Source organism: Lolium perenne, chromosome 5 (genome assembly GCF_019359855.2).
Source record: "Lolium perenne isolate Kyuss_39 chromosome 5, Kyuss_2.0, whole genome shotgun sequence".
Lineage (NCBI taxonomy): Eukaryota > Viridiplantae > Streptophyta > Magnoliopsida > Poales > Poaceae > Lolium > Lolium perenne.
In genome coordinates, this window is record NC_067248.2 from 51930254 (window position 1) to 51941188 (window position 10935).

Below are 10935 nucleotides of genomic sequence, written 5' to 3' on the forward strand. Positions count from 1 at the left end.
TTTTACTTTCTTACAAATCTATCGTGAGAAACCATTTAAGAAACTCAGAAATAAAAAAAGCGCACTATCTATGGGCACATACCACTTTCATGAACATATTTCTAGATGCAAATATTGGTGAAGACTTTGTGAATAAATTAGTCACTTCTCTCTGCTTGCGTCGCCATCGTAGCCTACTCCATCCCGCCCGCCTGCGTGCACCGGCGAAAGCAGGTCTCCGAAACCGCTCGCCTTTGCGATCCCGTACGGGAGATGATGAATTAGGTTTTTGGAAAGCGCTCTGCGCAACTGCTCAAGCTCTTCACCACGGGTCATCTTCCGCTCAAGTTGGCGGTGCTGCCTACCATCGTCTTCAACGCCGTCTACTTCGACCAGTCTACAATGTTGTCATCAACAACGTTACTGTTGCGACTTCATCAGCTACACCAACACCGCCACCTCTACAATACGATACATGCGACATATCTCGATCTGTTTAGCGATGGATGTTTTACTATTTTCGATGCTACTATTCATGTTAATTAATGCATCTAGTATGTTCGAGTTTCACATGTTAGTAATTGATGTCGTTATGTTTAATATTCTGGATTTAATCAAGAAAATTGTGCCTAATCATCCAACAGAATTTACTCGGTTAATTCTCATTGCTTTTCATTGTCAAGACCTCGTCGTGTGCGTCCTGCACAAAAAGTACATAAGACATGCTCCAGTAAAAGTTCATGTGCATGCTTTTGGTGTCAGATAAAAGCAATTCTTATATACCTTGGAAGGCTCTCAATAAGACAAAACCAATTCTTATAAATACATTTAAGTTCATCACCGGTACAACTCAAGGAAGATGAGACATATTGAAACATCAATATAGCATCTTATGTCATTCAATTTCTTGTAGAAATTCAGGTGTGGATTTTTTTTCCTTTGCGGATGTGGTTGAGCTTCAATCATCAACAAGCAACACACTGTATCCCGATGGAGTGAAACAGGTGGGCTCCTGGCGGCGAGTTCCCAGTGGACGATCGGACGAGGACGGCTGACGGTGGAATGATCGAGCAGGCGGCGGTGTCAGGCGGGTAGTCGGGTGCGGCAACTGCGGTGGTGGCGAGCGGAGGTGTTGTGGCGGCGGCGTGTTCTGTGGGTGGGGTAGTCGGGCGCGGAGACTTCTGCGACGGCGGTGGCGTCTCTTCTGCGATTGGGCTTGGCATGGGAGGAAGCGCTGCTACCTTGTCTCTATGGTCATCTTCGTCGTTGGGTGCCGCGACGGCAAGGAGGGTAGAAGAGTGAGCAGCGGGGGCTATAGGAGGGAAAGTGGCGTCGTCGGCGACGGGGTAAGAGCTTGGCGTTGGCGGTCTCGTTAGTGATCCGAGTTTCCAGGGGACAAGAAGCGCCGCTGAGGAGATGGGGTGATGTGGTGTGTTAATTACCAACAAGGCAATAAATTACTAATTTAGAGCATGATAACTTGAAAGGAAAGAAATTATTTGAGTTTGATACGGCACTTTATTAGTGCTAACAAGCGGTGGGAGACGACATAGAAGAAAAAGGCATCGGACGATGCACGGTCACGAGATGATGCTGAGGGGTGATTGAATGGTCTGGATGCTCCAAATCTCCTTCACCAAACGCGTTGTACGACCTACAACCAATTCCAATATAAAAAGATTAGGGAAAAACTAGTCACAAACCTATGGACACTCTTAATGATGCACGCCAACTCACGTAGGACCCGTACTCGAAAAAAAAAACTCACGTAGGACCAATTACAAGAGGACTGGTTATTACAGTTTGTGCTAAACAAACAACATCGGGTGAATCTTATCCTACTTGAGTTGCCACATTTTGTTTTGCAAGAAATGACTACTATCTAATGCTTGCACACTTGGAATTATCATGTTCAATGAATGTGATGACATGAAGGCCAGGAAGATGCTAAGTACCAAGGCAAATGATAATGAGAAGCTCTCTCTTGAGGTAAAACACGATCTTGCGTGAGGCCAAGAAATGACCTTTTAAAGAAAGATAATATGTAGGGTGTGCCATGCAATTTTTCAAGATTGGTTTCCAAATGAACTTATGAAATGAAGTTGGTATGATTCATGTGGTTTTATGTAAAAAAACTTATCTATGTTAGATTGATTGTAGAAAGCATGGGTTTTAAGCTTCTAAGCTAGACATAAGATTGGGATGGTTATTGTGAATCACGCAAAAGCATTGCGATGGTCAGTTTAATACACATGAATACCGAACCCTTGAAGCATCCCGTTTGGCGAATATGATTAGAGCACAATCTCACTGGTACGAACACGCAGTGAATGCCGTGACCATGGAGGCGCTGGCCATCCAAGTGGGAGCTAGACTTGCGGTGGAGAGAGGCTACAAACATGTGATTATAGAGAGCGATTCTCAACTGCTATTAACCATTGTAATGGAGGGGATCATAATCGCTCGAAAATCATGGCTATTTGCCAGGAGGTTAGGGAGATTGGTAGAGCCTTTTCTAGCTGTAGCATTATCTTTGTTGGGCGTGAAGCAAACTTAGCCGACTACTTATGCTCTAATCAAGCTAGTGTTGATAGGAGAAGATGTTTGGGGATTAACTATAACCCAGGTTTTTTCCCTGATACTTTTCGGAGTGATTGTAATCCTCTCAGTTAATCTATAAAGCTCTAAGAATTCCAAAAAAAACTTTTTGTTAGAAATTACGGGTATTTCAAGCAAAAGTATAGTTTTTAAAAACTAACCGAATGAAACCTCTCAGAAAATAAAATAGTAACAGTGGGCATCCTTTTCTCTCTGCCAGTGAACCACAGGCCCAAATCCTAGAAGGCCCATAAAATCCGGCCGCCCGTCTATCTCTATCGCGCCTTCGACCTCTCCCTGCCCTCATTTCCCCATTCCCTTCGCACCCTCGAGCCGGCGGCGGCGGCGGCGGAGCCTTCCCGGGCGCTCACCGGACGAACCCAGTAAATCCCTCTCTCCCCTGCCGCCCCTTCCCATCTATGCGTGCTTGCGAGCGTGTTCGTACGTGCATGTGTTCTTGCGTGTTGTTTCCTCCGCAAACCCTAGGTCTTCGCCGTGCGCGCAGATCCACGCGCACTTCGAAAATCTTTGCTTAGCACTTACTTGTTTCCCTCTAGCCTCGTTATCGTGCCAGTCTTGAGCTAACTCTGACCCGAGAGATGGCGGTGGAAATCTGGTGTGTCGCGTGCATTACTTCTTTTGGCGTCAAAATTCCTGTCTTTGACATGCTACCCTTGTGACTGTTGACCGTCGACACACATAACCCTGTGGCAACCTGTGAACCGCTCTGTCCGGTGGCATGCTTATGTTTTGTTCAGAGATTTTATTGATTGTGTGGAATGTGGTAATATGCATATGCTGGTGTGGTAGGTAACTGGTTCTCTTGGCAGGCTGCATCTTCCTATGATTAGTAATTACAATTTCGATGTTGCCTCGTCAGCTTTAGGTGGGATGCTTATAGTCTTTGGATTTATCTGGTGAACTATGCGTAATCTAGCATGGTCGATTCTGTCTCGATTATGCAACTATTGATATAAGACTTCGTGCTTTGTACCATAGTCCCATGTTTGTGCTAGAAGACGGCTTTCAAAGTGCTTGTGTCTACCCATTGATAACTTCAAAATAGCAGAATTTACACCTTTTCTTATCTAAAATTTCGGGTCCCCATGATAACTCTTTCGATAAACCGATATGTGCTGATAATTCCAGTAAGTTTTCTTGTTTGTTTCGATCTGTCTCCATGTTGTTAACATTTCCAATGCTTTCGTGTAATGTTGATTGCAGACAACACTATGAGGAGGTACAGTCCCCCACACCGTAGTCCCCCAAGGAGGGGATATGGCGGCAGCCCCCCACGGGGCCGTAGTCCCCCGAGGAGAGGATATGGAGGCAGCCCCCCACGGGGCCGTAGCCCCCCGAGGAGGGGATATGGTGGTAGAGGAAGAAGTCCCCCTAGGAGGGGTGGATATGGAGGACGGAAGGAGCAGGGATCTGGAAGTCTCTTGGTCCGCAACATCCCATTAAGCGCCAGGTGCATAAACTGTGGCATGGATACCTTTTTTTAATTTCCACTGAAGAAGCAATACTTTGATTTACAAACTTTTCTCTCAACTCTGGCAGAGCGGAGGATCTTCGTGTTCCCTTTGAAAGGTTTGGTCCCGTTAGGGATGTTTACTTGCCAAAGGATTATTACAGCGGGTAAGTTGTATGAAGTCAAATTGGTTAGTAGTTGCCAAACTATTTTGCTGTGTTTAATGATGGCAAATGTACAAAGTTTGAAAGCTTGCCTGCATTGTTGCCACATGAGCTTAGAAGCTTCACTAAATTATTGATTAACCTTTGTTTCATTATCGGAACTTGTGACTTCGCGAGCATCTTCCAGCTTCTCTGCAACCACCTTTGTGCATTTAAGCTCCATGAAAAATGCTCTAGTCATTTTAAGTATGCTGATGTGCACCACTGGTTTATTCCTGCCACTAGAATACATAATGTCCTAATTTGGTAATATGTAGATTACTTGTCCTACTCATTCATCCTTGCCCTGTGTGATTTTTTTTTCCTGAAATGATTCCCAGGGTTGTATTGGTTTGAAGTAAATACAAGCCCTTGATTTCTTGAAGAATGCTTTTTTAATAATCCTACAATTCATTTGCTTGGCAAGATAGTCTTGTGTGAATCAAGAAGTTCTTCTACGAAGACAAAGACTTGATTGGTAGAGAAATTTAATTTCACGGAGGGAAGAGACTTGTACTGTGTGGTTGGTCCATGAGAAGATAAAATGGGGCGAAGTTGATTTCAAGTACTTTCATGACTTTTCACATTGGGGAACTGAAGCAAATGCTTTTACGAAGATGCTCGATGCTCTTTATGAGAATTGCCGTACCGTAGTTGTTATACAAGAAACAAAGATACTAGAGCCTGGACGTGTAACTGCCTTTTGCAGCTCTTGCTTCCCTTTTGACGGAGATGTTAGTAAGTTGTTGACTGTGCTCTGCCAAGAGCACATACTGATTTTTTTAAACTGCGATGGTAACATAACAGGCATACACACTACTTATGAGCGTTTGATACACTCAAAATTATTGTTTATATGATGTTTCATCAATTTTTCTTAACCTACTTTGTCTGATGAAATTTACATGTGCAGGGAGCCGCGAGGGTTTGCATTTGTGGAGTTTGTCGACCCTTATGATGCCTCTGAGGCCCAATATCACATGAATCGCCAGGTATTTTTTGGCCGGGAGATAACGGTCGTGCTTGCTGCTGAGTCGCGGAAAAGGCCAGAGGATATGCGTACTAGAACTAGAGTCAGGTATGCATTTCCATTCTGTGTGAAGATTTGCCTTGTGTTCTCTTGTGCTTAACTGAAATGACTGTTACTTTGCAGGGGGTATTCTGGAGGTGGTCATGAAGGCCGCCGTTCGTCTCACCATGGTAATATCCCCTTCCTGTAAAAATGCAACATATATAATTCTGAAACCTTGATTTTGCGTTTTACCAGGATAAGTGTTTAGAATTCCTGATGTACGTTTCAGGTTTTTGGTTTATCTCAGTTTAGACCGTGTAAGTAGGTAGAATCATAAGGATTAAATACCTATTTTTTACAGTGCTCAGTATGGGTAGTCACTTGCGATGAAATCTTCTTAGTTGTTCGAAGTTATAAAATAAGGATTAAATACCTATTTTTTACAGTGCTCAGTATGGGTAGTCACTTGCGATGAAATCTTCTTAGTTATAAAATAACAGGGCACTGAAAATTAGTTGATTTTCTTATAGATTCTATTTTTTTTGTGTAACTAATGAATATAGATAGCATTGGATTCTTTGTTTATTTGCACCTTTGCAATCTTAATAAGTATCAAAGTTGTCTTAAGACTAATATGTATGTGCACACCTTCCCACCCACGAACTTTTGAATCCACCACTGCTCCTGTGCTATGAATGTCTAAAGTTGAGATTACACTAGATTCATTGCACACAAGTTTGTCTTATTTCAGATTTTTGAAGGTGTGAAATCTGCAGTTGCTATGAACTTGCTACCTCCTCCCTTCCATAATTCTTGTCCCGGATTTGGATGTATCTATGCTTAAAATGTGTGTAGATACATCCAAATCTGTGACAAGAATTATGGAATGGAGGGAGTATGTTTTAATATTTGAAATTCAGTGCAACTTTATCTTGTCGGTGTACCAAATTGCTTATAGCCTCTCATGTTTCCTACAGGGAGATCTCGTTCGCGTTCACGCTCATTCTCCCCTGGCCCTCGTGGTGGTGGCCGTGCTCGGTCAAGGTAGGCCTGGAACATGTTTTTAGTAATTTCCCTTGGCATTTGACATTCCTATAGCTATTCAACTTTGATTCTTCAGTCATTTATTGTTTTAATGTTTTACTTTGAAAAAAGGTCATACTCTCCTGCTCCTAGAAGGCGAGATGACTACTCTGCTTCACCACGGGGAAGGGATTCTCACCGCACAAAATCTCCTGTGCGTCACCCAAAAGAACATGGAGAAGACAAGCGGAAATCCTATTCTCCTGCTGGTGGGGAAGGTGACCAACGTGATGCTGATAATGGTTATGATAAGTAAGTTATGGCCGTATTGTTGATACTAAGCTCCTGTGCCTTCATTGCATTAGACAGCTGTGCATATCGAATTCTTGCTGCTTATCCTATCTCTATGGCCGTTTCTTCATTGTAAGTCTTTATATATACTAGTAGTATTACAAAAAGAGTTTTAACCTCATACCATCTATATCGTGGTTGTTTTTATGCTCCAGTTTGTTCTGAGTATCAATGAAGACATATGAAATGAATGGTTGCAGTTCATAGTGCCTTCATTCTGCTCGCTAATGCTGACATACTTTCAGCATTATTCTCCATTAGTTATGGGATATCACCTTATATAAGCATACTTCGGATCTTATTCTCCGTTAGTTCTGGGAAATGCAAATACTTGTCTTGTAAAATGTCATAGATTAAGCAATATTGTCACTGTATAGTGAATCTCCTTACAATGGTTTATGTCTACAGGAGGTCACCAGCCCCAGACAGTGATGGTTCCCCTTCACGCCGTAGGGCAGCCAGGCCAGCCTCAGGTTCACCTCCAGGATCCCGCTCTAGGTCCCCCGAGGCCTCCCCTGCCCACAGTGACTGATAAGCAGTTGCCACTTGCCACCATCTGCAGTTCTTGATTGGTGCCTCTGTCTAGCTTCTACTGTTATCAGACCTGTTTGGTTCCAGTAAAACCATTTGTGTGTGTTGTATTGAGTGTTAGCTGTCTGTCATAGACCTTTCGCCTGTTCTGTGCCGGCTTTGTTGTTGTTCGGTTGAACCTTATTACCTTTAGTGGCGTGACCCTGTGTCTGTCTTGTCTATGTACGGGTTTTGGAGTGTCAGGCACCCATTTTCCATTGACTTTGTTTGGAAAAAGATTTGTGATTTGATCCAACACTGAAGCTTACTAAGGAGTGAAAAAGCTGGAACGTTGGCTGAACAGCTAACATGCAGCTGCAAGGCAGTCCTGCTAAAACTCGAGGGATCTATCTTTCAACCTTACAAAGTATTCATGAAATGGTTTATATATTGTATAGCTGAATCGGTTTACTAAAACATTTGGATAATTCATATCCCATCTCATATCCTTCACTTTGCACTTGGATGGATATCCTTGCCTGTGTGGTTGTTTAAAACCTAAAATAGATTATGTAAAATGGACTTAGAGATGCATTTAGTGTAGAAATTATTCTCTGTTTTTATGCCCCTGGTTGTAGGTGACGTGAGTCTTTCCTTTTATCTTGATGCGCTGATACTATGGAACGAAGCACTGTGGCCGAGAAAGTATGTCTATGCGATGTATCGATGTGGCTTTGGCCGTGGTTCCAATGGTTGGTAAATTTCAGGCACTGTGCATTTTTTGTGTGTTTCCCAGCTTTCGTCTTCGAACGATAGTAGTGCTGACCGAGGAAAACAGATGAAAAATCCGAACGGAAACACTAAGAAAAATCCGGGCGACAGAAATGGGCCAGACCAAAATGCTCTATCTTTGCAGTCCACGGGCACTGGACGCCTATCTTTGCCGCTGGCCCTCTTGATCGTGCTCTCAGTGGCCCAGTTTGGAAGGGAAATAACTTATCATCGTTCAAACTGGTCCAGCATGAGGTTGTTGAACTGAGAGCGTGTTTTAATGAGCCAACTCAGAAGCAGGGCCGGGCCAGCGGGCCATGTGCGAAAATTTTAAATTGGGGTCTATCAAAATCTAAAAAAAGGGGTATTACTTTTTTGCCAATAGAACATGGGCATTAAGAGAAACATCGAACAATACAAAACACAAAAAAAAAACAAAAATTACAATGAAATTCTTGTGATGGTCTTCGTCTTCAGCCTCTAGACCGTGTCGACGACGCGCCGCCACCACCGCTCCTCCTTGAGTCGACCTGATATTGTTGTTTGCGGACGGGAAGGTCGCCGAACGGATCAAGAAAATCATATCCGTCCCGGAGACTAACAAGAAGAAATAACAGCCGATGAAACTCCATGGAGATCCGAAGACCCCCCCCTCCCCCCCAAGCCAGAGGAAGTCCTTGAGGACCACACCACTCTCGCAAGCTTCTCGACGTTGCCGTAGAGATGAGGATGAAGCCATGAAAAATTTATTGGAGAAGACGCCGCCGCCACCACCTAAGGGCCCCACACCAAACCTTAGCCCTAAAACCGAAAAAACAGAGTTTTCCCACCGACGGGGACCGAGATCCACCCCGCCTCCATGGCCCGAAGGCCACATAATTGGGGAAGGTCGGTGGTGACGACGGGAGGCGGCCTGGAAACCAAGTCGCCTCCTTGGAGGTTTCGCTGAAATGGTACCACCGTCCACAAAGTGTAGGGATTAATTGGGCATGCGGCCTATCTCTAATCTGCTCCCAGCCGCCACCTCCACCTTGGCCTCTACCATAGGTCAATTCCCCCTTTTTCGATTGGCCTCACCCGTGTCGAGAGAGGTGGGAAACCTGATCTATGAGTAGATTTTTCTTCTTCATAAAAGTAGTGTTTTCAAGAGATTAGATAATGATTTTTGTAGCCTTCGCCTCAATTAATGAAGATGCTATCGTCTATAATAAGTGATTGACTATTTTAATGGATGCGGATCAAATTAAAACTATGAGATACCTTCATTGGTATTCATAAGTCTATGATTTGCTATCTACAGATACGTACATGATTGTGTCGTGGAAGAAGAAAGAGTTTGAAGACCTTAAAACTTTAGTTATTTCTCAGACATTATTTTATAATTACATATCTCGCATGTATCATTTGTCATTATGTAATATAAATACATGTGGTATTGCAGCGAAGTAGTTGTCGATAAAAAAAACTTGCACAAACCGGACAAAAAATTAGTCCACAAAGTGATTTCGGAAATTTATCCCAACATCGGCTGATGGAAGAGAAAAAGGCCGCGAGGTTTGTGGCGGATGAGCAGCCGGCCATCCAGCTGCTAGGCATGTGCAACTACAACTCCCATCCCATGGCCTGACTGAGGCGCCATCAGTCTGCCACGCCAGCGACAGCGAGCATGCACGGGAGGGAGGGACGGAAGATGGGAAACAGGACAAGGACCAAGGAGGCAGCCATCCCAGCTCAGCCAGTGCGCGTGGGATCGATCGTTGGAGACGCCACTCAGGTCGGTCAGGGGTCGTCCCCCAGCCCCAGCCCCAGCCTGGCCACTACTGCCACGGCAGAGCACTATGCCATTGCCCGTTGCCGCCGCTGGCTGCCGCACTGAGACGGGACGGGACTCGGGACCATCCTATTACCACGGGTGACGGGAGAGACAGCCAGCGATCTCTTCCAAATACTATTTCCTTCCTCCCCGGAGGAGCCCCCCCTCGATTTACAGGCTATACCTAGGTGCTGGTACTGCTCCTCTCCGCCTCATTTCCCTCCTTGCTTCCCCGAATTCAGGGTGGCTGCATATGCCCTGGTCGCTGCCTCAACCTGGCAACATAAAAAACGACGACGGGATCGAATTAACAAGAGATGGATATGGGTCCATTTGTTACCGCTCGCTCTAACCGGATTCTCTTTGCCAACTTGTTCATCCTGTACACGTACAATGTACATATACCGCTCGCTTTCACCGCCGGCCCGTTGCACCTACGGTTCATGCACGTGACCATCGGCTGGCTAGCATCCTGCATGGAGGATTTGGATGGTATGTACGTACGCGCAGCCCAGCCCAGACAGTGCGGGGTCCACCCATGGCCACGTCGCAAAGGGTAGGCTAGCACAGCTCTTCTGCCTTCCATCTTCCTCCTATACGGTCGTGGCTTCCTTTCCAGATTCCAGTCCGACGTCTCCTGCGTCTCTGGGCAACTTGTGATCAGTGGCGGATCCAGCAAATCTTCTTAGGGTGGGGAAACAAAGATAATCATAAGTATTTATGAGCTAGGTGTGTGAAAATTTTCAGTTTTCTCACTGGAGAATGTGCTACGATGAAATGTTAGGGTGGGGCGTGCCCCACCCTAACACGTGCTGGCTCCGCCACTGCTTGTGATCCCCGCTCCCAAATGCTGCCATGTTTACCCAAACATTTTCTTTCTTTCTTCGCCGCAGGCAGTAGGGGATCGAGCGACCGACATCTTCTCGCAGCGTGCGCAGGTAGGCTGCACCTATGCGATGGCCCGGGTTTCATCTCCATCGCCATTATGGTCGTGCAAGGCTCCTCCTAGCTAGCTAGGCTGAGCACCCGTCTTCTCGCCCGGGAGTGGCAACGTGCATTCGATTTGGGACCGTTTGGAAACGAAACTCCAAAAGGAGACCGTATTAGGAAAAAAAACCAGAAACATTATTTTCAAAAAACAATTCTGAAAAATTTGAGTGCATATAGACGTCTGTATATATTTATAAAGAACTAATTTTCATCA

General features: G+C 44.9%; 1 protein-coding gene across 2 annotated transcripts; it reads left to right on the plus strand.

Moving 5' to 3' along the window:
* The first annotated feature begins 2816 nt into the window (after positions 1 to 2816).
* On the plus strand, positions 2817 to 7463 carry LOC127299178 (uncharacterized). 2 transcript variants are annotated; one of them, XM_051329099.2, is made up of 8 exons: positions 2817 to 2960; positions 3802 to 4048; positions 4138 to 4215; positions 5165 to 5329; positions 5405 to 5451; positions 6241 to 6307; positions 6419 to 6598; positions 7046 to 7463. In XM_051329099.2, the coding sequence occupies exons 2-8, from the start codon at positions 3810 to 3812 to the stop codon at positions 7167 to 7169; spliced, it is 900 nt and encodes a 299-aa protein (XP_051185059.1). In that variant the 5' UTR covers positions 2817 to 2960; positions 3802 to 3809; the 3' UTR covers positions 7170 to 7463. The 2 variants fall into 2 exon arrangements, with proteins under 2 accessions (XP_051185059.1, XP_051185060.1); XM_051329100.2 differs by lacking the exons at positions 2817 to 2960; positions 3802 to 4048; positions 4138 to 4215 and adding an exon at positions 4635 to 4985.
* The last annotated feature ends 3472 nt before the right edge of the window (positions 7464 to 10935 follow it).

Bases quoted from the DNA above. Each gene is read 5' to 3' on its own strand.
- LOC127299178 (XM_051329099.2), top strand. From the start codon at position 3,810: ATGAGGAGGTACAGTCCCCCACACCGTAGTCCCCCAAGGAGGGGATAT. The intron at 5,452-6,240 runs GTAATATCCCCT...TGTTTCCTACAG, and splicing joins CCGCCGTTCGTCTCACCATG to GGAGATCTCGTTCGCGTTCA. The intron at 6,308-6,418 runs GTAGGCCTGGAA...CTTTGAAAAAAG, and splicing joins GGTGGCCGTGCTCGGTCAAG to GTCATACTCTCCTGCTCCTA.